This window comes from Oncorhynchus mykiss, chromosome 16, assembly GCF_057628025.1.
Source record: "Oncorhynchus mykiss isolate SJ-2025 chromosome 16, ASM5762802v1, whole genome shotgun sequence".
Lineage (NCBI taxonomy): Eukaryota > Metazoa > Chordata > Actinopteri > Salmoniformes > Salmonidae > Oncorhynchus > Oncorhynchus mykiss.
The window spans coordinates 45,240,772-45,268,037 of NC_143037.1; the positions used below are offsets into that span (position 1 = coordinate 45,240,772).

General features: G+C 42.4%; 1 protein-coding gene across 1 annotated transcript; it reads right to left on the minus strand.

The window, feature by feature from the left end:
- Positions 1 to 5,543: 5,543 nt before the first annotated feature.
- LOC110492054 (voltage-gated potassium channel regulatory subunit KCNG1) lies at positions 5,544 to 27,266 on the minus strand. The gene is made up of 3 exons (XM_021566031.3): positions 26,915 to 27,266; positions 9,954 to 10,847; positions 5,544 to 8,627 (listed from the first exon to the last, which is right to left on the minus strand). The coding sequence occupies exons 2-3, from the start codon at positions 10,764 to 10,766 to the stop codon at positions 7,854 to 7,856; spliced, it is 1,587 nt and encodes a 528-aa protein (XP_021421706.3). The 5' UTR covers positions 10,767 to 10,847; positions 26,915 to 27,266; the 3' UTR covers positions 5,544 to 7,853.

The following is a 27,266-nucleotide window of genomic DNA, read 5'->3' on the forward strand; positions in this document are numbered from 1 at the left end:
ATCCTCCAAGCTCATCATTAAGCTTGAGGTCCTGGGTCTGAACCCCGCCCTGTGCAACTGGGTCCTGGACTTCCTGACAGGCCACCCCCAGGTGGTGAAGGTAGGCAACAATACCTCCACTTCACTGATCCTCAACACTGGAGCCCCACAAAGGTGTGTGTTCGGCCCATCCTGTATTCCCTGTTCACCCATGACTATGTGGCCAAGCACGCCTCCAAATCAATCATCAAGTTTGCAGATGACACAACAGTAGTAGGCTTGATTACCAACAATGACGAGACAGCCTACAGGGAGGAGGTGAGGGCTATGGGAGTGTGGTGCCAGGAAAATAACCTCTCACTCCACGTCAACAAAACAAAGGAGATGATCATGGACTTCAGGAAACAGCAGAGGGAGCACCCCCCTATCCACATCGAAGGGACAGCAGTGGAGACGGTGGAAATGTTCAAGTTCCTCGGCGTACACATCACTGACAAACTGAAATGGTCCACCCACACAGACAGTGTGGAGAAGAAAGTGCAACAGCGCCTCTTCAACCTCAGGAGGCTGAAGAAATTTGGCTTGGTACCTAAAACCCTCCCAAACTTTTACAGATACACAATTGAGAGCATCCTGTTGGGCTGTATCTCCCCCTGGTACGGCAACTGCACCGCTTTCAACTGCAGGGCTCTCCAGAGGGTGGTGCGGTCTGCCCAGCGCATCACTGGGGGCAAACTACCTACCTTTCAGGACACCTACAGCACCCGATGTCACAGGAAGGGCAAAAAGATAATCAAGGACAACCACCCAAGCCACTGCCTGTTCACGCCGCTATCATCCAGAAGGCGAGGTCAGTACAGGTGCATCAACACTGGCACTGAAAAACAGCTTCTATCTCAAGGCCATCAGACTGTTAAATAGCCATCACTAGCACATTAGAGGCTGCTGCCTGTTTACATAGACTTGAAATCACTGGCCACTTAAATAAATGGAACACTGGTCACTTTGTTAAATGTTTACATATTTTGATTTACTCATCTCATATGTACACTTCTGGTCAAACGTTTTAGAACACCTACTCATTCAAGGGTTTTTCTTTATTTTTACTGTTTTCTACATTGTAGAATAAGAGTTGTAACGTGTACGCTAATGATCAGGAATCAAGTACAGGGAGTGAATTTACTAAATAAACGAACCATGGAACAAAACAAGAAACACGTAGTGTGCAGACATATAACACAGGAACAGAATCAATAGCGCATAGGGAAAGAACCAAAGGGAGTGACAGATATAGGGGAGGTAATCAGGAAGGTGATGGAGTCCAGGTGAGTCTCATGAGGCGCAGGTGCGCATAACAATGGTGGCAGGTGTGCGTAATAATGAGTAAACTGGCGACACCGAGCGCCAGAGAGGGGGAGCGGGAGTAGACGTGACAGTACCGCATCCCTGATACACGGCTCAAGCCGCAGGATGCCAACCAGAGGGACATCCAAAGGACCAGGAGCGGTCTGGTCGCTTCTGCTGAGGCGTGGGAACCTGTAGAGCCGGCTGAGGCGCGGGAACCTGTAGAGCCAGCTGAGGCGCGGGAACCTGTAGAGCCAGCCGAGGTGCGGGAACCTGTAGAGCCGGCTGAGGCGCGGGAACCTGTAGAGCCGGCTGAGGCGCGGGAACCTGTAGAGCCGGCTAAGGCATGGGAGCCTGATGAGCTAACCGAGGCTTGAGAACCTGTCGATCCAGCTGAGGCATGGAAGCGTGACGAGGTAGCTGAGACATCCCTGGTAGCTTCTGCAATGGAAAACTGACAAGCCAACCGGGGCTTGTGAACATGTCTAGCCAGCTGAGGCATGGAAGCCTGATGAGCCAGCTGAGGCATCCCCAGTTGCTTCAGCAGCCACCCTTGGACCCGACATCACCAGTAAAAAATAAACAAAACATCCCTGTTGCTTCCCTTTGTACGCTAATAATTGGGAAGCAGGTACAGGGAGGGAATTTAATAAATAAATTAACCATGGACCAAAACAAGAAACACAAGTAGCAAACAGACATATAACACAGGAACAGAATCAATAACGCCTGGGGAAAGAACCAAAGGGAGTGACAGATATAGCGGAGGTGATCAGGAAGGTAATGGAGACCAGCTGAGTCTCATGAGGAGCAGGTGCGTGTAACGATGGTGGCAGGTGTGCGTAATAATGAGTAAACTGTCGACAATGAGCGCCAGAGAGAGGAAGCGGGAGAAGATGTGACAATAGTGAAGACATCAAACTATGAAATAACACATATGGAGTCATGTAGTAACCAACAAAGTGTTAAACAAATCAAAATATATTTTATATTTGAGATTCTTCAAATAGCCACCTTTTGCCTTGATGACAGCTTTGCACACTCTTGGCATTCTCTCAACCAGCTTCATTTGGTAGTCATCTGGATTGCATTTCAATTAACAGGTGTGCCTTGTTAAAAGTTAATTTGTGGAATTTCTTTCCTTCTTATTGTGTTTAAGCCAATCAGTTGTGGTGTGACAAGGTAAGTGGGTATACAGAAGATAGCACTATTTGGTAAAAGATTAAGTCCATATTATGGCAAGAACAGCTCAAATAAGTAAAGAGAAACAACAGTCCATCATTACTTTAAGACATGAAGGTCAGTCAATACTGAACAATTCAAGAACTTTCAGTTTCTTCAAGTGCAGTCACAAAACCCTTCAAGCACTATGATGAAACTGGCACTCATGAGGACCACCACAGGAAAGGAAGACCCAGAGTTACCTCTGCTGCAGAGGATAAGCCCATTAGAGTTACCAGCCTCAGAAATTGCAGCTCAAATAAATGCTTCACAGAGTTCTAGCAACAGACACATCTCAACATCAACTGTTCAGAGGAGACTGTGTGGATCAGGCCTTCATGGTCGAATTGCTGCAAAGAAACCACTACTAAAGGACACCAATAATAAGAAGAGACTTGCTTGGGCCAAGAAAGATAAGCAATGGACATGAAGGAAATGTGTCCTTTGGTCTGGAGTCCAAATTTGAGATTTTTGGTTCCCACGGCTGTGTCTTTGTGAGATGCGTTGTGGGTGAACAGATGATCTCCGCATGTGAATTTCACACCGCAAAGCTTGGAGGAGGTGTTATGGTGTTGGGGTGCTTGGCTGGTGACACTGTCTGTGATTTATTTAGAATTCAAGGCACACTTAACCAGCACGGCTCCCACATCATTCTTCAGCGATACGCCATCCCATCTGGTTTGGACTTAGTGGGACTTCTTTTTTTTTCAACAGGACAATGCCCCAAAACACACCTCCAGGATGTGTAAGGGCTATTTTACTAAGAAGGAGAGTGATGGAGTGCTGCATCAGATGACCTGGCTTCCACAATCCCCCGACCTCAACCAAATTGAGATGGTTTGGGATGAGTCAGACAGCAAAGTGAAGGAAAAGTAGCCAACAAGTGCTCAGCATATGTGGGAACTCCTTCAAGACTGTTGGAAAAGCATATGAAGAGTATGCAAAGCTGTCATCAAGGCATAGGGTGGCTACTTGAAGAATCTCAAATATAAAACATATTTTAATTTGTTTAACACTTTTTTTGGTTACTACATGATTCCATATGTGTTATTTCATAGTTTGATGTCTTCGCTAGTATTGTACAATGCAGGAAACAGTAAAAATAAAGAAAAACCCTTGAATGAGTACGTGTTCTAAAACTTTTGACCGGTAGTTTATATTCCATTCTACTCTTAGTCTATGCCGCTCTGACATTGCTTGACCATATATTTATATATTCTCAATTCCATTCCTTTACTTAGATTTGTGTGTATTGGGTATATGTTGTAAAAATGTTAGATATTACTTGTTAGATATTGCTGCACTGTTGGAGCTAGAAACACAAGCATTTCACTACACCCACAATGACATCTGCTAAACAAGTGTATGTGACCAATACAATATGATTTGATTGAGAACGGTAGCTGAATTTAGCAATGAATAAATTGGCTACATTATTAAATGAACAATTCTGTGAACTGTCTCGTGCATGTTTTAAATGGTCACAATACCTGTTAGCATAGGTGTCAGCTTGAGATGACGTGCAGGAGCTTGCAGGGATTTGTAGTCTTGCATGATGTTTACTTTGATGCTAATTAGCATTTTCAAATCTGAGAGTAAATAGAGCCTAATATATTGATAACAGTCACCTTGTCCGAGAGAGATTTACATGGTTATCAAAATGTCACGCCAGGGTAAGCCTACAAGAAACACAGCCCTTATTTTAAGTGTTTCTAAAATTCCCAATGGGAAAAATGAATGGTGGAAAAATTATTGGAACTATTTCCCTGTTTGACCGCTAGGTTTTATGGGTATTATTACACCTCCACAGTGGGGCTCTATAGGCAGTTTTCCATTGACCCAGGTTTATTCCATAATGGAAACGCAGAAAGGCCAATAGCAAACATTTTCTAAAGATCAACAAAAATGTTATATGTTTGACAGGTGGATTTGTCTTTTGTCGAACTTTCTTTATTGCGACAAATTATGATGGAAACAGTGTTTTAAAAATGTCACCCACATAACTATAAAGCTCCACTCCACCCACATTTACTTCTAAATGCCTACTGCTTGCAAAATCCTTTTTTTTCAGCTATAAAATGTATGTTTCTTTGCAGGACAAGGATTGTCCTGACTTTCCAGAATACCCGAATTGCTTCGCCTTGCTTTTCTAGTTTCATCATCCAATTATTTCAGATTTACATGACTGCAAGTTCCACCCTGGCATGGACTGTGGCGATAGGTTGGCACAGGATAATTATTAGACTGGCAAATATTAGTCAATTATTGCATTCTATACATGCAGGCTTTTGGGGGCTACCTGACACATGACACATAGGCCTACAGGCTGTGGCCAGCTTATTAACGTGCAATTTGCCAAAATGGCTAATGGAAACACTTCAACCACCACATTTGTATTCGACACTGACCATAGGTTTTTGCAACAAAAAAAAATGTTTCTTAGGTGTGATGTCATTATGCTGCTTTTATCGACACAAGATAGTTAGCCTGAATGGAAACTCACCCTAGCAGGCAATTGTCGCTTCTATTTTCTATGCGAGCACTTTCTAAATGTCGACAAGAAAATCACTGGACACCTTAACAGAAACATAGCCAATTGCAGATGTGGCATTCGCCTTTGTTACTGCCGATGAAGTGGAGGCTATCGAAATTCGACATCTCATACCCGAAGCTGAACACGATCAACATGGTCCAAGGAATTAATATGCTGATGAGGAAATTAGATACCAGCCCAAGCTCTTTAACATTCACAGGAATTGTTCTGTATTTTTGTGATGGGTTTCTCAAAACACAACCAGATAGTGAGTGCATAGGCTACTAGAATGAGAACATATGTGTTTTTGCATCATGTGAGATATGATGTGTTGTTTGCAATTACTTCATGGCCTTGCACCTTCCTCATTAATTGTGCAAGTGCAACATGGAGTTGTAACAGATGTGATTAAACCTAGTCCACAAAGATTCTTATTGTATGGTAATTGATTGAATGGCAGCATCGCTACAGCTGGGAGTGTAATTTCTTTAATTCTCAACCTTTAATGTTGCTTTTGTCAGCATGGAAAGAACAGAATTTTATTCAAGCACATGAAGGACAAAACACTCACTGTACAGAAAAGGCATCATTTCACATACTGGGTAAACACTATGAACAGGATTAGACTATACATGTATGTACATCAGTTCACGTACTGGGTAAACAATATGAACAGGATTAGACTATACATGTACATCAGTTCACATAAATTACTTGGCAAACAATATGCCAAACAACATGCCAAGCAGTCAAACGCAGTTGGTATTGACCCCGCGACTGCCGTCTGGGATACTTGCTCATTAAGGGCTGGTTTCCCGGACACAGATTAAGCCTCTAAAATTGCCAGTGTAGAAATCCCCTAAAATAAGCCATGTGTAGCTTACAATATGTATTCAATTTTATTCACACTTAATAGACAATCAACACATTTGCATTTGTTTGGTGACAACAATATTAGACTGAACAAATAAATTGCAGGATATAACATGGGACACAACGTTACAGTAGCATCTAGTTGGATATTTCATTTATCTATGTTAGAAATGTGGATCACATGTAGGCCTATGTAATTAGATTGTTAGGATGTTAAAGATAAAGATGTATTTATGCTCTAAATAGTCATCCACCCAAAAACAGTAAACATGCATTGATAATAACCAACGATAGGTGGCAACATCAAAAAAAATTGAAGAGGCTCATCTCACACAATGCTTTTGTTTCGAATTCAAGTTTCAGTTGCTGAGGAGCAACTGAAGAAATCTTCAGTTGACTGCAGTCGAAGTTCATGACCTTTGATCGTATGATTGCTGTAAAGGTCATGCAGCCAATGTAGTCAGACAATTTTTATGCCCATTATTGCAACACACTTTGAAAGTTGGTGACCATCGTTGGTCACTATCTTGACAAAAGTGAACGCGCCCATCTTCCTATAGATCCTCCCACATGCCTCTTCTGCCAAACCGGGTACCAAAAGAACCCAAAAGATTCTAATTGATTGTAGTTATAGACGTGCCGCATTCAACAAATCAGCAAGTCAGACATTTCAGAGTTTCCTAGTTATGACTAGCATGTGGCGTAACACCTGAAACATCAGAAACGTGAACCTGAACTTATCATTTGAGTAACTGTTTGGGTTTGTTTATGGGTTCTTTTGGTACCGGGTTGGCAGAGGAGGCAGGTGGGAGGATCTATAGGAGGACGGGTTCATTGTAATGCTTGGAATGGAATAATGGAACGGTATCAAACACATCAAATATATAGAAACCACATTACAATGTGGGAGACAGTCCTCCTATAGCTCCTTACACCAGCCTCCATTCTGTTTGGAGTTATTTTGGGTACCTGATTAGGTTTTTTTGTTATTCTTTTGGGTTCTTTTGGCTATTATTGGGTTATTTTGGGTACTTTTAGGTACTTGTTGGTACTTTTGGGTTGTTTTGGGTTGTTTGGGGTGATTAGTAGGACCCAATAGACATATAATTGTTTGGGAAATAGCAACAAAGTCAGTGAAATTACAAATAAGTCCAAGCAATCATGAGGCAGATCAGCTTCAGTTCAGTTGTAACTATTTAGCAACCGACAGCATTATTTAGAAACACATTTTCAAGACACGGAGCACACAACAACTACAGACATATACATGTTTCTTCAATGTTTCATACATAAAATTGCATATGCAACCCCTAACAGTGCTGAGCACCAATACACCTCCAATACATCTAACTCTTTTAAGAAATATGGTTATGGACTGGACTCTTCACAATTGAGACACAAAAATGAATAAGAAATCGATCACATATTACATATAGCTTATACTGTAGGTTATTTTGGATTTATGCATTTATGGAATATAATGTACTGTTATACAGCAAAATGTCAATGATCTAATAGGATTCATTACAATCTTCTTTCTGTTATTGTGCAGATCTTCTGGTTTATGGGAATATTTCTGGCCTCTATTACCGCATAATGGCAGACAGAGATGACATCGTCCAGAGAAGAATAATAAACTAAAACATTTTTAGCAGAGCATTGCCAGGTCCTCTTAACCCTTATTTGTTTCTCTCTCAGATTTTCTCTCCATTGTCTCTGTGCTTTGTGTCCTTGATTTCTTTCTCTCATCATCCACAGTCATTTGGGTCGCTGTTCACAGATGAAGTTGACAAGTCCTAACCCCTCTTTTGTTTTATTCTCTCTGTGCTTCATGTCCTTTAATTCTCCCTACTCCACCTACTGCTTCTCCTACTGCTCCTCCTCCTCCTCCTCCTCCTACTCTTCAGTCATCCCGGTCCCTGGTCTTAGTGGAGCCACAGCTGGGGTAGTCACTCTCCAGCGACATGTTACTTCCCAGCCCACCCATCCTCCTGCGTAACAGGAAGTGTGTCCGTCTTTGCAGTAGCCTCTGCTGCTCCTGCTTCAGTTCCACGTAGGACCGGGAGAACGTATGAAAGATGGAGGTGACTGGGAATGCCATGAGAAGAATCCCGCTCAGGATACTGCTTAGCGCCACCACCTGACCCGGGATGCTCCTCGGAACCATGTCCCCGTAGCCCACCGTTGTCATGGTAATGACAGCCCACCAGTAGGTGGCGGGGATACTGCTGAACTCGTGGGTGGCGGCCATCTCGTTCTCGATGAGGTAGAGCAGCGGGGAGAAGAGGGCAATGGCCACACAGAGGAAGAGGAGGAGCAACCCAAACTCCCGTGTGCAGCGCCGCGCCGTCAGCCCCAGAGTCTGCAGGCCCAAGGAGTGGCGGGCCAGTCGCATCACATATAGGATCCTCAGGGCGCGGAGGATACGGAGCACAAGGCCCACCTTATCCAGGTAACTACTTCCCGAGCCCAGCTTCTTCTCCCCCTGGTAGCTGTCCACGACCAGGGTGATGTAGTAGGGCAGGATTGCCACCACGTCTATGAGGTTCAGAGGGCGCCTCAGGAAGGCTAGTTTGTCTCGGTCCTGGATGAAGCGCAGGGTGAATTCTAGGGAGAACCAGCCCACACACACCGTCTCCACAATGAAGATGTTGTAGCACATCTGGGAGCACTTGCCCTAAGAGACACGAGATACTGGTTACCACCTGTATATAAACATCTAGCATATACAGCAGTGTTCTATACACCAAGCCACAAGGTGTATAGGCTTTTGCTCTGAACTCGTTCTTGACTTTTGGTTGTTGCAAGAGTAGTTTGACACTAGAGGGAGCTATGGTGCTGCCTAAAATAGAAGGTACGTCATTGAGGTATGCCAAATTCTATTCCTCAAATGTCAAATTGTAGACTGCAGGGCATTGAACACAGACTCCATTCATTACAGCCCAAATATTTTATGTTCACAGCTTGTTACCAATATGTTTTATGTTCTCTGTTCTCTGCTCAGACGGTTCTTGCACAGAGTGAGGTGCTGTGAAAGTACGTGTTGCTTTATTCAGCTACATCAAATATTTTTAAAAATCTATGTACTGAAACAAAAACATAAACAAATTCCTGAAGGTTATGTACTATTTGGGAGATTGTTTCTTAGAAATTGTTTTTCAATTATGGATATGAAATTATTAACCAATTCAAAGCACATACGGTATGATATAAAGTGGCCTTTGAGTTGATTCTATTTCAGAAGAAAACATGCAGTATTATCACGAAACACTCCCACAGAGTAGGAAACAACTTATAGAAGTGTATCATTTCTACACAGAGTGTACAATAAGCTTGTTCTCAGACAGAACAGCGTTTAGATAGCAAAATACTCATCTTCAATTGATTCTAACCGTCTAACAATAGAATCTATCAGGGATGCAATTTTGGAATGCTGTGCTCAGGTATCAGCCTTTGGAGCACCATCTAAAGTCCATCACCTCTGGGGTAATGAATTACCTTCTGGGTTACAAAATATGTTCCATGATGGTTACCACCAGATAACGGAGGCTAAAAATGAATTAATTGCTTTTGCTCCTGGAAGTACTCTCCTAGAACTCACAGTGAAACCAGAGAAGTGCAGTGGTGTGTGTGTGTGTGTGTGTGTGTGTGTGTGTGTCACTCCAATTTTATTTTTCTCTGGCTACCGAGGCCAAAAAAAGAGGAATTACTGCAGTGATTCAAGTCAGCCATGATCATGAGCATGTATATTCAATTCGAACAAGACTTTTCCAAATGTTTCAGATATGTTTTCTTTGCAAATTATAGCCCATGCACATAATCCATTATTCCTTTAACTTGACAAATGCTCTTTGTGCTTTACATTACAGCTCTGATATTCAAAATGTTTTTTTTTTTACAATTTCAAAGTGCAAGTTTTGTTATCAAGTGTCTGGGAAGTGTACAGAGTGTATGACCTGTTGCCCTGTACTGAGGCCTCCTGGTCCTCAAAATGTCCACCTACTTGCTCCTCCTCCTCTCTCATAGCCGGCATGGTACTGATGGACAGGTTGACAGCTGTGATGGTGACAAACAGCACCGACAGACAGGCAAAGATCTTTCCTGGCAGGCCCGAGTGGGGCCGCTCCACCATGTCCCTCAGCTTGTTCATACAATGTCCCATCCGGGTCTCCGTAGCCAGGGCGGTGGAACCCCTTCGGTGCCCGCTGGCCGTGTCCATCATCAGCTCCTCCTCCTCGTCCTCCTGGGCAGCCCGCTCCAACTCGTCACACTCATCCACCCGCTGGATGAGGCGGCGACGGCAGCACCACTCCAGGTTCTCTTCAGGGACCCCCCAGTAGTGCAGCTCCTCCCTGAAGGAGAGGGCACACATCTCCCTGAGGGACCGCAGCTTCCCAGCCCGCAGGAAAGTCAGGATGGTGCGGAAGGCACAGGGCGAGCGGTCGAAGAAGAACTCGTTTTGAGCGATGTCGTAATCATCGCAGACGCACATGATCTCGTCGAAGCTGCTGCAGAGGCGCAGCTGGCCCAGTCGGGACAGGGGGAAGTCCTCCAAGGTGGTCCAGGGTAGTTGATAACGCAGCCCACCCACGTTGATGATGACGTGGAGTTTATGGGTAGCGAAGAGCGAGGTAGCATTGGTGAGGAGGTGGTCTGAGTCCTCGGGAAGTAATTGGGCTCGTTTGTAGTAGGCCCCCTTGAGGGCCTCCTGCTCTGACAGGGGCGGGGGTTGAGGGAGGAGGAGGAGGGAGGCATCAGAGGCACAGCTCAGAGCGCTGTAGTCGTAGTCCGAGCCATCACCTGCCAGCAGCGTCATCTTTACCTATACAGGAACAACCCCTCTACCTCCATCGCTGGTCACATCCCTGTGGTCAACCTTTCTCTGGCACATGCTTACCTTTAGGAGGAGAGGAAAGGACAAACACAAAATTCTATGTATCATTATTTCATAATCTCATATGCAAAGGGTACAGGTACTGGGTAGGACTACATGTACCACAAAGGAACGTTCGTAGATTGTTCTTTGTTGGATTGTGGGTTCCAGGACCAGGTTGAACTCTTTCCTGATTAAGATCTTTGTGTTCTTTGAGTGTTAAAGCCACCAACTGATCATATTAGACATTAAGTATTGAAAAATACTTTTGCTTGAAATTATGTTTTAAAATGTAGGATGTAGTATACATCAAACTCCAAGTTCTCCTCCACCCCAACCCCAGCAAAAATATTGTGTCATTTTTTCTGAGGTAAAAGCACTGGAGTTGAAGTCAGGCTCTGTCTGAAAAACAAACCGGTGACTCCAGAGTTCACTGTTTTGGTGAGTGACTTTTTCCTAACACTACATCTTTTCATTTAACTGAATTACCGACCTAACTTTGGTAGTGTAGCTTGGTAGTTAGCTACAAAATACCGTCTCTGCTTTGACTTTTCTGGCTGGTAGCAAATAAAAATTAGCTGGGAAGATAGCTAGCTGCTCGTCCTATGTCCACACAACTCGGTGGACATTTCTCTTTAGTAACTTTATTAACTGTGCTAACTTGTTTTTAGTAGCATTGGTATTCTTGGCATATTTGTTTAATGACTACCCATTGTAGTCTGACGTCAGTCAGTCATCCACAATATCTTGATTAAGATCGAAGATAATGTTGGTTAATGTAATAATGGTAGCTAGCTAGCTAGTTTTCTATGTACTGAACATATGGGGGAATATACTTGCTAACAGAGAGGAAGAGGCAAAGCATCTTTGTTGCTAGTTAGAATTTTTAATTGACTTTATGTATCCTGCAATTTAATTTAGAAGTTAATTCAAGTGGTCTGTTCATGTCACAGATGTAGTAGGCCTAAATCCTTTGACTTTTAAATAGGATAACATATTTTTCCATTTCAAGGATTACTATGTAATCAGGACAGTCGTGAAGAGGGCACGACAAAGCCTATTCACCCTCAGTAAACTAAAACTATTTGGCATGGGTCCTGAGATCCTCAAAAGGTTCTACAGCTGCAACATCGAGAGCATCCTGGCTGGTTGCATCACTGCCTGGTATGGCAATTGCTCGGCCTCTGACCGCAAGGCACTACAGAGGGTAATGAGTACGGCCCAGTACATCACTGGGGCTAAGCTGCCTACCATCCAAGACCTCTACACCAGGTGGTGTCAGTGGAAGGCCCTAAAAACTGTCAAAGACCCCAGCCACCCCAGTCATAGACTGTTCTCTCTACTACCGCATGGCAAGCGGTACCGGAGTGCCAAGTCTAGTACAAAAAGGCTTCTCAACAGTTTTTACCCCCAAGCCATAAGACTCCTGAACAGGTAATCAAATGGCTACCCGGACTATTTGCATTCTGTGCCCCCCCAACCCCTCTTTTACGCTGCTGCTACTCTCTGTTTATCATATCTGCATGGTCACTTTAACCATATCTACATGTACATACTTCCTCAATCAGCCTGATTAACCGGTGTCTGTATGTAGCCTTGCTACTTTTATAGCCTCGCTACTTTTATAGCCTCGCTACTATATATAGCCTGTCTTTTTACTGTTGTTTTATTTCTTTACTTACCTATTGATCACCTAATACCTTTTTTGCACTACTGGTTAGAGCCTGTAAGTAAGCATTTCACTGTAAGGTGAAACACACCGGTTGTATTCGGCGCACGTGACAAATAAACTTTGGTTTGATTTGATGTGACCATAATGTACAGTTAACACATAACAGATGTGGAATCATATGAAAAACTAAAAACATTAATAAATCATTGATTCCCTGTCTTTTCTCATTATATGTCACTAATAGGCAAAAGCCTCAATAAAATAAACCCTGTTACATGTATTGGTTGATTTTAGATGCTTGAAACGGTTGCTGATTGTGATTGATTTCCCCTGTAATGCACTTAAAAGCTCTGTCTAATGGATAGGCAACATATGATTTCACTGTGATGTTGATGCTCGATGGACAACACCTGAAATGATCTGGGGTCTGGTTGTCTAGTGGATGTAATTGTAGTGGATGCCACACATAATGTTGATTCTTTACAGCCGTAGGGCAACCATGTATCATGTAGAGGAGTCATGTAACTATGATAAACACTGGGGTGAGATGATAAATGTACTTGGAACGAAAACACTGGTGAGAACTTGGCAAGACTAATTCATAGCCGAAGGTGATATAGTTAAATTTACAGTACATGGGAATCAAGATCTTATAGCAAACTTCTATTTCAGGACTACTGCATAATGACACTGCATACACAGTACACATACTCACACACACACACAGACACAAACACATAGGCAGGAAGACCTAGACTCAGCAATGTGATATCATCATAAAGAGCAGGGTGACTTCCTGCTTACAAAAATGGATTTCTAATCTGCTAAGACTGCCAATATTGGCTCTTCCCAATATGAACATTCCTGCCACATTGGACAACATTGGACAAATGTAGTTGTTCTTGATGTCCCCCTACTTGTACATCATATGGCGGACCCCTATAACTTTTAGGCAGCTAAGGAAAGGCAACCCCAACCCCACTACCCAGTTCTGTCACAACAAACTGATCATTATCGTCTAATGATGCAACACTAAACCCACACTGTTGGTCCCTGTTACATAAAGATACCATGCACACATATTTGAACACGTTTACTCATCTAGATGAATTGATATAAACATAGCCAACCATTTTCTGTCAGAAAACATCTGCTATCCATTGCGTAACAGTTGCAGTGTAGCTTTTCCAGTGCTGCTTTGATTTTTTCAGACTATATGGTAGCTATAGCACTTAGGGATGGATTGATTGCATGTGATACATAACACTTTTTACAATACGATCACCTCTTAGTTATACAGCCTCACTCTCTGCAACTATAAAGAATAGCCTTTTGAAACACTCCAATTTCCATCTTGCTGTGTGTGAAATGACTACCAATCCCACAATACAACACGTTTTAGCTGTGAATAAAAAACCCATATGACAAAACGCATAAGAATGTATGTATCAGAGTGCGTCACGGTCAGTGGGTGGTTATTAGGTGTTTGCACTGTCAGTGCCTCGGGCCAATGATTACTTCTCTGTTTCCCACCTGTCACATTAGAGTGAACCACCCCAAGCGAAGCCAAAGATGATGTAGTACATTGACATTCACCTATTCCTCTCATATAGCCTGCTTGGTTTCCCATGGGAGCAATCTGTGTTTGGTTTGCCACTGGTTGTTTCTAAAGAACAGAGGGCCCCATCTTAAATAGAAGGGAAAAGGTATCTTAACTTCTTTGATGTAGGGGGCAGTATTTTCACGTCCGGATGAAAAGCGTGCCCAGAGTAAACTGCCTGCTACTCAGGCCCAGAGGCTAGGATATGCATAAGATTAGTAGATGTGGATAGAAAACACTCTGAAGTTTCTAAAACTGTTTGAATGATGTCTGTGAGTATAACAGAACTCATATGGCAGGCGAAAACCTGTGAAAAGTCCAACCAGGAAGTGGGAAATCTGAGGTTTGTAGTTTTTCAAGTGATTGCCTTTCCAATATACTGTGTCTATGGGGTCAGATTGCACATCCTAAGGCTTTCACTAGATGTCAACAGTCTTTAGAACATTGTTTCAGGCTTCTACTATGAAAGGGGAGCGAATAAGAGCTGTTTGAACCAGTGGTCAGGCTGAAAGCCTTTAGTTTAGTCACACGCACGGCTGTGAGCCCGAGCTCCGTTCCCTTTCATTTCTAATGACAAAAGAATTGTCCGGTTGGAATATTTTTTAAGATTTTTGATAAAAACATCCTAAATATTGATTCTATACATCGTTTGACATGTTTCTACAAACTGTAATGGAACTTTTTTGACTTTTCATCTGGACTTAGTCCCCGCGCCTTGTGCACTTGGATTACTGGACTAAACGCGCGAACATAAAGGAGGTATTTGGACATAAAGATGAACTTTATCGAACAAAACAAAAGTGTGTTGTCTAACATGGAGACCTGGGAGTGCCATCAGATGAAGATCATCAAAGGTAAGTGATTAATTTTAACGCGATTTCTGACTTTTGTGACACCTCTCCTTTGTTGGAAAATGGCTTTTTGGTTTTCCTTTGCTAGGCGCTGACCTAATATAATCGCATGGTGTGCTTCTGCCATAATGGTTTTTTGAAATCTGACACAGCAGTTGCATTAAAGAGAAGTTTATCTTAAATCGTATGTTAAACACTTGTATCTTAGATCAATGTTTATGATGAGTATTTCTGTGATTTGATGTGGCTCTCTGCACTTTCACCAGATGTTTGTTTGAGACAATACATTTCTGAAAATAACGCGCCAATGTAAACTGAGATTATTTGATATAAATATGAACTTTATCGAACAAAACATACGTGTATTGTTTAAATGAAGTCCTATGAGTGCCATCTGATGAAGATCATCAAAGGTTAGTGATTCATTTAATTGCTATTTCTGACTTTTGTGAGCCCTCTCCTTGGCTGGAAAATGGCTGTATGGTTTTCTGTGACTAGGCGCTAACCTAACATAATCGCATGGTGTGCTTTCGTAGTAAAGCCTTTTTGAAATCGGACACTGTGTTTGGATTTACAAGACGTTTATCTTTAAAATGGTGTATATTACTTGTATGTTTGAGGATTTTTTATGATGGGATTTCTGTTTTGAATTTGGCACCCTGCAATTTCACTGGCTGTTGTCGAGGTGGGACGGGACGCTAGCATCCCACTTGTACCAGAGAGGTTAATAATACTAATAATAATGCACTTAATATGTATAGTGCTTTTCATTACAGTGTTGTCTTAAAGTTCTACATAGGCAAAAATATAAATAATTATAATAAAATACAATATGCAGTACATGTGGCACCGTGAGAGACATGGGCATAGATGTGGCTGAAAGATGCCCAGTTCAGCACCATGAACAGAGCCAGCCACCTCAGCACAGGAGACAGGTGTGCTCACTTCAGCACCATGGGCAGCGGCCCTGGCTGCAGCATAGTGGTCAGCAGCACTGTGGAAAGCTGCACTGCCTTCGGCCCCAGGCCAGCGGAAGACTGCGCCACAGCTCTGCTCATCCAACACACCTGTGCAGGATTACTAATCAGCACACCTGCAAGGCATTCCCTAATCAACTGACTGGCACAAGAGTGCAGGCTGGACCTCACTCAAGTGAAGCAGTTAGGAAACTTTGTGGAGTAAAACTACAGAGACACTAAAAAGCTTAGCAAGTAATATCTGTCAAACTAAAAGCTAAAGTAAAAGCGTCACAACTCTTTTGTTGTGTGTTTACTCACTGCCGCTTGTGTAGTTGGGCACACCCCACTCTTCCTGACAATAGACATTCTATGTTTTGAATCAAGGCAGGAAGTGGCAATAATATGTCCTAAAGGGACTTTCCAGATGAGGACTATATGAATGACAGTATGTAGAAATGTGTTTTAAGGCTGTTTTAAAAGTTCTGATTGATTGAGCGTCTCTCAGATGGCTCGGTCCCCCATAGTACGGAGACGTGTCTTTGGGAATTGAAGCAGTAGGGAGTTGCTGAGAGTCCGAGGTGGCTCATTGATAGAAATGAGGTCACTGATGTAGGTAGGCCTCAATCCATTCAAGGCTTTAAAACACTACGAGGATTATTTTAAAGTTAATCGTATAGTTGACCGGAAGCCAGGGGAGTTCAGCAAGGATGGGATTGTTGATTAATCCCTCTGGATAAGAGGGTCTGATAGATGACTCAAATGGAAATGAAAAGTGTACATCTGGATATGTACGAGATGGGGTGAGGAGAAACATTTCGGTCACAATGAACTGCAGCTTGAATCTGCTCAACCACTTGAACAAACTATACAGGCCACTTTTGTGATGGCCAATGACACTGCAGTTATTCTCAACAGCATTCTGTATCTTGATGGAGTACTCAAAACATATCACCAGTGGTGTGATAAATAGGCCATTTTAGTTTCAACAAACAGTGTCCTATCTGCTTACAAAATCCTAAATATCCAGTAAAATGAAATGGCCATTAAATTGGCTCATTTATTGATGCTCCAAGGATATTATACTGATAGATACCAATCTGGAAGAAACATTATTGTGAGACATTATTAAAACCCTTTCCACTTCTTTGCCCAAAGACAGTAAAAAGAACACTCCACTCTAAATTGCAGAACAATTATGTCTTCTTCATGCTCCAAAGATAAAATGATCAAATAAATCATCTTAAATTCCTCTCCTCTTCTTCGCCCAAAGACATGGATGGCAAAGACCGGACAGATAAAACCCTTCAATCGCTCTGGCACCGTTTGTTTTCTCTCTGGGGCCAGTAGTAACAGGTGGTCCTTTGGCCCGTTTCCAGTCACACCCGTGAAATAGTTGTTTCAGAACTCTACTGTGCCTTTAAACACCTCCTTGAGGGAGAGCTGTATCTCCCAGAAATCTCTGAGGAAGAGATGAAACAACACGGAGCCAGATAATGTTTCTGTCTCCACCAGATCGCCTAAGGTCTGGCCCTCTGTCGATGGGCCTCTCCGTGCCGGTGCTATGCCGTGCTGTCTATCGCAGCTTTGCCAAAGGGCATGTTCTCTCCAGATTGCTTGTGAGTCACTGGCCTGGGCTGTGATTCTTTCTATCTGCAGAGCTCATGCGTCTCCAACTGTGCTTCGAGAAACTGACACTAACTGTCTTTGAAAAGCACTACCAGATTACACAGGACACTTCAAGGGTCTGAGAAAGGCTATTACTGAAATGTTAAGAGTTGTCTGTGGCTTCGAAATGTAACAGAAATACAGCAGATTTCCTACAGCGCCATGAGAATCTGACTCAAACTGCTTTGGAAATGTAGTGATAAACTCACTTCAAGGGTCTGAGAAAGGCTATAACTGAGATCCTGGAGTCGTGTCGTTCACGGCATGGTAATGGACCAAATATAAAGTTGATCAGGGGTGATCCTTATTTGGTGATATTTTCTCAATTCTGGCACACTTTAAATAAACATTGACGTTTGTGTTAGCTTTCAGAGGCCATTGGTTTGGTCATGAGTAAAATATGTTTTGTTTTCAGATAAGTCTGTAAAAACAAGTACATTATAGTTGACTAATTATACAATGCTTAAATTCATCTTATCAAGTCCTTTTTGATCTATACAATTATATGTTAAGTTTAAATCCAATGTCCACATTTTGCTAATCTCTTATAAGTCAAATATTTACAATTAAATACAGAATCAAGGTCTATGAAATTCAAAACTCAGGTTGAATTTGAATATGCAAATCATATACAGTGACAGTCAAAAGTTTGGACACACCTACTCATTCCAGGGTTTTTCTTTATTTGTACTATTTTCTACATAGCAGAATAATAGTGAAGACATCAAAACTATGAAATAACACATATGGAATCATGTAGTAACCAAAAAAGTGTTAAACAAATCATTTGAGATTCTATTTGAAATTCTTCAAAGTAGCCAGCCTTTGCCTTGATGACAGCTTTGCACACTCTTGGCATTCTCTCAACCAGCCTCATGAAGTAGTCACCTTAAATGCATTACAATTAAACAGGTGTGCCTTGTTAAAAGTTCATTTGTGGAATTTCTTTCCTTCATATTGCTTTTGAGACAATCACTTGTGTTGTGTCAAGGTAGGTTTGGTATACAGAAGATAGCCCTATTTGGCAAAAGACCAAGTCCATATTATGGCAAGAACAGCTCAAATAAGTAAAGAGAAACAACAGTCCATCATTACTTTAAGACATGAAAGTCAGTCAATCTGTAACATTTCAAGAATTTTGAACGTTTCTTCAAGTGCAGTCGCAAAAACCATCACGCGCAATGATGAAACTGGCTCCCATGAGGACCGCTACAGGAAAGGAAGACCCAGAGTTACCTCTGCTGCAGAGGATAAGTTAACTAGAGTTAACAGCCTCAGAAATTGCAGCCCAAATAAATGTTTCACAGAGTTCAAGTAACAGACACATCTCAACATCAACTGTTCAGAGGAGACTGTGTGAATCAGGCCTTCATCGAATTGCTGCAAAGAAACCACTACTAAAGGACACCAATAATAAGAAGAGACTTGCTTGGGCCAAGAAACTTGAGCAACGGATATTAGACCGGTGGAAATCTGTCCTTTGGTCTGATGAGTCCAAATTCGAGATGTTGGGTTCCAGCCGCCGTGTCTTTGTGAGATGCAGAGTATGTGAATGGATGATCTCTGCATGTGTGGTTCCCACTGTGAAGCATGGAGAAGGAGGTTTGATGGTGTGGGGTGCTTGGCTGGTGACACTGTCAGTGATTTATTTAGAATTCAAGGCACACTTAACCAGCATGGCTACCACAGCATTCTGCAGCAAACAGAGTTTTAGTTATATAGTAAGCATAATCAAACTGCCTTACTGTGTTTGAACTGTGCTAAAATAATCTGGTTTGCATTTGGTGGGAATATCATTTGTTTTTCAACAGGACAATAACCCAACACACCTCCAGGCTGTGTAAGGGCAATTTAACCAAAAAGGAGAGTGATGGAGTTCTGCATCAGATGACCTGGCCTCCATAATCACCCGACCTCAACCCAATTGAGATGGTTTGGGATGAGTTGGACTGCAGAGAAGGAAAAACAGCCAACAAGTGCTCAGCATATGTGGGAACTCCTTCAAGACTTTTGGAAAAACATTCCAGGTGAAGCTGGTTGAGAGAATGCCGAGAGTGTGCAACGCTGTCATCAAAGTAAAGGTTGGCTACTTTGAAGAATCTAAATCTTTTGATTTGTTTAACACTTTGTTTAATGTTGGTTACTACATGATTCCGTATGTGTTATTTCACAGTTTTCATGTCTTCACTATTATTATACAATGTAGAAAATGTAAAAAATTAAGAAAACCTTTGAATGATTAGGTGTGTTCAAACTTTGAGTGGTGCTGTATATTTCTTTAGTAATATCGTTCGTTACTTTTATTCATTTTGTATTCTCTGTCATTATTTAATAATCCTGTCTATGTGGTGTGAGTAGAGTGATAACTATTTTTCACCCTCTACTACAGACGTGTCTTACTTTGCCAAAATTGATCAAAACAAGTCTGCCTGGAGGACTGGGTCCCTGTTTTTCTAATGGCTTGTGTGCTCTCCTCTCCTGGGAGGACTATCCTTCCCATCAACCCCGTAACACTGTCTACCTACTGTCGACCGAAAACCATTTGTTTTTGACCCCGATCTCAAATGTGTGGTGCAAGTAGGCTATTCAAGATGACAACAGTATACAGCCTGGCCTGGAGTCTTACAGTCTCCTCTAATGACCATTCAGACCACATAATGACCATCTGAACAACATTGTTTTCCTTTAGAAATCCATCTAACTTAATGAACTCGAAGTGGGTAGTGTTGAAATGGACTTCTGACCACAGAAATACTGAGCCAATACTCTGTCTCTGTCTCTCTTGCTCGCTCTCTCCCTCTCTGTTTTCAAATCTGTTTTTTATGCAGGCAAGATTCAATGCCTGGAGCAAACCTTACATTGTAAGACCTATGCCAACAGAAACTCCGGCAGGAATTGCGGAATAGAAAAAAATACCCTTTTCTGATGTAAGTGGGTGGATTTAATAAATACGGACTACATTGGAACAAGAAATATCTCAAGGGATGTAATTGCCTTGCTAGCCCTCACCGTGGTCCACAATATCCAAATGTGATTTACTTTAATCCACACCATACTTTAACACTTTTACTTTATATCTTTCATATAACTAACAGTTGGTTTCATACAGTATATCGTATATTTTACATACTGTACTACCATCTTTATCTTTCCTGTCGCTCTTACTTTAAAAGAAAATCCTGGGGCCTCCCGGGTGGCTGCAGCGCAGCACTAGCTGTGCCACCAGAGACTCTGGGTTTGCGCCCAGGCTCTGTCGCAGCCAGCCACGACCGGGAGGTCTGTGGGGCGACGCACAATTGGCCTAGCGTCGTCCGGGTTAGGGAGGGTTTGGCTGGTAGGGATATCCTTGTCTCATCGCACACCAGCGACTCCTGTGGCGGGCCGGGTGCAGTGCGCGCTAACCAAGGTCGCCAGGTGCACGGTGTTTCCTCCGACACATTGGTGCGGCTGGCTTCCGGGTTGGAGGCTCGCTGTGTTAAGAAGCAGTGTGGCTTGGTTGGGTTGTGTTGTGTTTCGGAGGACTCATGGCTTTCGACCTTCGTCTCTCCCGAGCCAGTACAGGAGTTGTAGCGACGAGAAAAGATAGTAATTACTAACAACAATTGGATGCCACAAAATTGGGGAGAAAAGGGGGTAAAAAATATTTTTTTAAAGGAAAATCCTTTATGCCATCTTTCTAATTTATGTGTGTAGTGGAGAACCTTTCGACGCCAGCCTATGGAGATGTCCTTTCTTGCAATTGCAGTTGTCTTTCCTTCGGTAGATTCTTTTCACTCTCAGCAAATGTCAGGCCGCTAATGGGAATTATCGAACTTTTACCATTTTCTCCATTAATCTTAGTGTTCCGTCCTTGTCCTTCTTCGTGCCCTCTGGACTACCCAGACAGAAACTGAGAAGACACTGCCAATTCCTCCTTTTCTGCCTGGCTGCTCCATATTATGCCTCATCACTCCTCCTCATCCCCTTAAGCCACCACACCGTGACTGACAATATTTCGGGTAGCACCCAAATGCTCACCCTCAACCCTTCACCTTCCACCCTCCACCTTAACGTAACCTCCATATTCTTCTTTCTGAAGTGTCTTGACTTACTACGGCACTGGTTTGGAATAGAGAGTAGTTTTCCCTGTCATATTTAAGTGATCATTAGGCTACAGAACTGGAAACATAATTGGCTAATGGACAACACTTGGGGAATTCTGCTCACAATCTACTGTATCTTTCTGCCCAAAGAACTTAGATTTTCTTGTAAATTGTAGAGAGTGCCTCTCAATCTTCAAAATTTAGATGAATTATGCCCGTAAAAGGACATTTGTAAAGCAAAATGTAGTTTCGATCTAGCTATATGAGGTAAGTATTCTTATCTTGTTCTCATGGGTTTGGTTCTTATGCATATGGTTTCTTTCTTGCCCATCCACATTTTCTGTGATCTCTTTGTTTGATATCACACTCTCTGAGTTGGAAAGTAAACTCACAGATGGAACAGAACACAACTTTAGATTGCGTAATGATTACGCAAGATCTCAGCTGTGAGACTGTGTGCATTACATAACCACACATTAGTATCCTGTTATAGTACTGTCCATACCTGTCTCGGACGGCGCAGGGTATGCATGTTTAATTAAGGTTCAATTGACCCTAGTCCTGCTCTTCACCGATAAAAGAGTCCCAGTAGGGATGTGCACAGACAGACAGTCTGATGTTTGATGTTCATGAAGAGAGCTGCCTGCCCTGTCTGTCCTGTCACTGCAGGGACAGAGTGTTTGAAGGGATTGCTCTGAGTGGTTACGAGACCAAACCAGACCCCACTACAGGCCTCATTGGGATGGTCTGGCAGGGAGGACATTGAATGACAGATAAAAGAGAGATGGGGGGGGGATGAGAGATGGATCGTTTTGGACTAAAAATGAGAAAAAAACAACATCCAGTCTTTCTGGAAGCCCTTATTAGATTTGTGTCAGCCTGAACAGAGAGGAGAAACTACTTTAGTTGATGGGATGGATTAACAGATCTGGGCTCTAGGAAATTACAACAGGGGACAAAGTTGTTTTGTGTGGAGTTGACTGAAGGCTAGTATTTTCTGCAGTGGTAGCAAATAGAATGGTAGTGAGTCAAAGGGAAAAGTTGTTTTGTGTGGTGTTGAGTGAAGACTGGTACTTTCACCAGTGGTACTGGTAGCCAATATGATCGTTTTGATAGAATGGTTAGTGACTCAAAAAGATGGACAGTAGGTTCCTCTGTCAATTATAATCTGCTGTCAGCAAGGATTTGTACGTAACATGTTATTGTAGAAAAGGAGATGTCTAATGCTGTTTAATGTTTAATGTCTAAATGTGCATTTAAACAGCATTAGACATCATTTTTTATGTAAGCTTCTGTCTGCTTACTGTTCAGCCAGTGTTGGTTTGCCCAAATTACTCAGACCCAAAATATCTAAATCATTCTAGATGGGAGATTTGTACTGTACATCAATTGCTATTGAATATTTAATGCTGGAACTAGCCAACGTTTTAAGGCACTCAACTCAAGTTATGTGAAAATGGGGGAAGAGTGAAGTGTTTTGCTCTCCAATCACACACCACCTATCCCAGCCTAATTTGTGTCGACAGTTAGCCCTGACCCAAGAGCAGAAAGGGCTCTGTAGACTATTTTCCTCAGGTGCATTGACAATGTAAGTTAATTAATGCCGTTAAAATGGCGACTCTGTGGTCTGATCTAATGACATGCAAGGACATGTCGCTCAGGTCCTCCACTTCTAAAGACATCTGGGAATAAGCAGATGATATTTACTCTGGCACTAGCCCAGTCGGAGTGGAATGGGGGAGCATGACTGCCAGAGATGTAAATACAAGAAAGTAATTAGTTCATCTCATTCCAATCGGAATGACCTTGCAGAGTGGGTGAAATAGATCTATGGATTACACAACATACATCATAAAGGGGTCTGAAGAAATAACTTGCATTCTGTGCACGATTGCATTTGAGGAAAACCAAGGTCAGATTATTGGTAGTATCACAATTGATTAATGACCCTCTTACATATGTGATCCAACAACAGTGGCGCTAGTAAATCAACGCAGCTCATAGTGCTTCCCTTCTTAGGTCTGGTATTGCTCCTAATTTGCCATGAATCAATTTCCAGTAGTGGCTTTCAGAGATGTAATCAAGGTTTTGAGCATTGCTTCCTTCGTGTTGCCGGTTGCAACTAAATATAGAAAATCTGTGTAGGGGTTTACAGTGTAGAGCAGAAATATGTTAGGTACTGTATGTAGAGTGTGGAAATGCCTAAAGCAGCCAAAAGTCTCTTAGCTCCTTATGCATAGACTCGACATTCATGTAGTCAGACTGATATAGCTATCAATGTCTGTCTAACTTGTGTCTCCAAGCCCTGAATACATTAATGTAGCGGGTCTCTACACTTACAACCAAATATGGGGAACTGTGGGCAAGGAGTATGATAAAACATTGTTATGAGTTTTTGACTCCAGAAACATATATTATATTGAGTGACCTATCTGTCAATCAACGGTATTCACTCTCTAATGTTTAATACGTCTGTCAGACTGTGAAATTACTAGGTACCAATAATGCTGGAACCATTGTGTCTTGTGAAGCTCGGCGTTACTCTGGACGCTGACCTCTCTTTTGACGAACATATCAAGACTGTTTCAAGGACAGCTATTTTCCCATCTATGTAACATTGCAAAAATCAGAAACTTTCTGTCCAAAAATGATGCAGAAAAATGTATCCATGCTTTTGTTACTTCTAGGTTAGACTACTGCAATGCTCTACTTTCCGGCTACCCGAATAAAGCACTAAATAAACTTCAGTTAGTGCTTAATACAGCTGCTAGAACCATAACATTTGATCATATTACTCCAGTGCTAGCCTCTCTACACTGGCTTCCTGTCAAGGCAAGGGCTGATTTCAAGGTTTTACTGCTAACCTACAAAGCATTACATGGGCTTGCTCCTACCTATCTCTCTGATTTGGTCCTGCCGTACATACCTACACGTACGCTACGGTCACAAGACGCAGGCTTCCTAATTGTCCCTAGAATTTCTAAGCAAACAGCTGGAGGCAGGGCTTTCTCCTATAGAGCTCCATTTTTATGGAATGGTCTGTCTACCCATGTGAGAGACGCAAACTCGGTCTCAACCTTTAAGTCTTTACTGAAGACTCATCTCTTCAGTGGGTCATATGATTGAGTGTAGTCTGGTCCAGGAGTGTGAAGGTGAACGGAAAGGCTCTGGAGCAACGAACTGCCCTTGCTGTCTCTGCCTGGCCGGTTCCCCTCTTTCCACCAGGGATTCTCTGCCTCTAACCCTATTACAGTGGCTGAGTCACTGGCTTACTGGTGCTCTTTCATGCCATCCCTAGGAGGGGTGCGTCACTTGAGTGGGTTGAGTCACTGGTGTGATCTTCCTGTCTTGGTTGGCGCCCCCCCTTGGGTTGTGCCGTGGCGGAGATCTTTGTGGGCTATACTCGGCCTTGTCTCAGGATGGTAAGTTGGTGGTTGAAGATATCCCTATAGTGGTGTGGGGGCTGTGTTTTGGCAAAGTGGGTGGGGTTATGTCCTTCCTGTTTGACCCTGTCCGGGGGTATCATCGGATGGGGCCACAATGTCTCCTGATCCCTCCTGTCTCAGCCTCCAGTATTTATGCTGCAGTAGTTTATGTGTCGGGGGGCTAGGGTCAGTTTGTTATATCTGCAGTACTTCTCCTGTCTTATCCGGTGTCCTGTGTGAATTTAAGTATGCTCTCTCTAATTCTCTCTTTCTCTCTTTCTTTCTCTCTCTCGGAGGACCTGTGCCGTAGGACCTTGTCTCAGTGGCCAGACCTGGCATGATGACTCCTTGCTGTCCCCAGTCCACCTGGCCGTGCTGCTGCTCCAGTTTCAACTGTTCTGCCTGCGGCTATGGAATCCTGACCTGTTCACCGGACGTGCTACCTGTCCCAGACCTATTATTTGACCCTGCTGGTCAGTTATGAACATTTTAACATCTTGGCCATGTCCTGTTATAATCTCCACCCAGCACAGCCAGAAGAGGACTGGCCACCCCTCATAGCCTGGTTCCTCTATAGGTTTCTTCCTAGGTTTTGGCCTTTCTAGGGAGTTTTTGCTAGCCAACGTACTTCAACACCTGCATTGCTTGCTGTTTGGGGTTTTAGGCTGGGTTTCTGTACAGCACTTTGAGATATCAGCTGATGTAAGAAGGGCTATATAAATAATTCTGATTTTATTTTGATTTGAAGCTTAAAGTCTTTTTGGCCCTTTTGAATAGAACATGTACTATATTTTCTGTATGTTGCTCGGATGCTACAGCTACGGAAGTTCAACAAAATCTGGCAAATAATTGTTTTTTTAAAGTGACTTACCATGTACCATATGTAGTATATCGGCCACTCTATTCCCATGTAGTGATCTACGGTATGCTAATCATAGTCATCTGTCAGAGACATGGAGATGGAGCGATAACATTATAATAAATGAACAGATGGGACCCATTGGATACAATCAGAGTGGACAGTAGCTAAAATGTTCATGGCCCTGGAAGAATAGTATATCATTCATATTAAATTCAAAAACCTGAGGGGAAATGTAAACTTGCAGTATATACGTAGCTACTGTACATGTGAAAATATCAATGTGTGCAAGAGTATCATTATAAAAACGTCAGAATTCTGTCATCTGAATTACATCACATTCAGATGACAGAATTATGACGTTTTTATAATGATACTCTTGCACACATTGATATTTTCACATGGTTGACTCATTTTTTCCAACTAACTGTTGCTGAATATAAAAACATGCTCGTTAGATAAACATGATCATAATCATGGCAACTGTGGGGGTGATATATATATATATATATATATATATATATATATATATATATATATATATATATATATATATATATATATATATATATATATATATATATATCTTTATTTAACTAGGCAAGTCAGTTTAGAACAAAATTCTTATTTTCAACGACAGCCTAGGAACAGTGGGTTAACAGATAAACATGATCATAATCATGGCAACTGTGGGGGTGATTAGTACGTTAGCAATTCTAATATTACACCAATCAATGGTTTATCATGTGTTACACTGGAAATCACAACAAATTACAGCCCCTAAAATGTTGATAGGGTGGTCAGCATCAACAGATGCACACTTACTGAAGTCTTGGTGAATACTCACAGCACTTAGTTGATACCGCCATGCATTTTACTGTTACATGAGCTGTCAAAAGGGATTGATATACGGTACAGTATGTGTATTAACATCCTCTGAGATGAGGTAAATAAGAACAAATATGATGAAATACTCACTGTGGTTGCGTATCAGTTCTTCCCACAGCTGTGAGTTTTAGTTCGTACAAAGTGATCAGAAATACAAGAAAACCTGAAGTCCTAACTGTTGCTGTCGCTTCTGCATCGAACACCAACTCTGCTCTCTCTGCGCACAGGAACAAGGCTTATAGAGTACTAGCAGGCTATTTGATGATCATGAGCAACAGGCTATAGGCTCCCCCTTCCTCTCTACATCAACAGCTAGTCTCGCAGCTCTGACATCACAGGTGGGATGTGCTGTTCTGCCATTATTCTGAGAGCTTTTCACAGAAATCCACAGCAACCAGCATCTAGCTGGTGTGCATAGCGGAGGGTTCCACCTTCGAAAGAG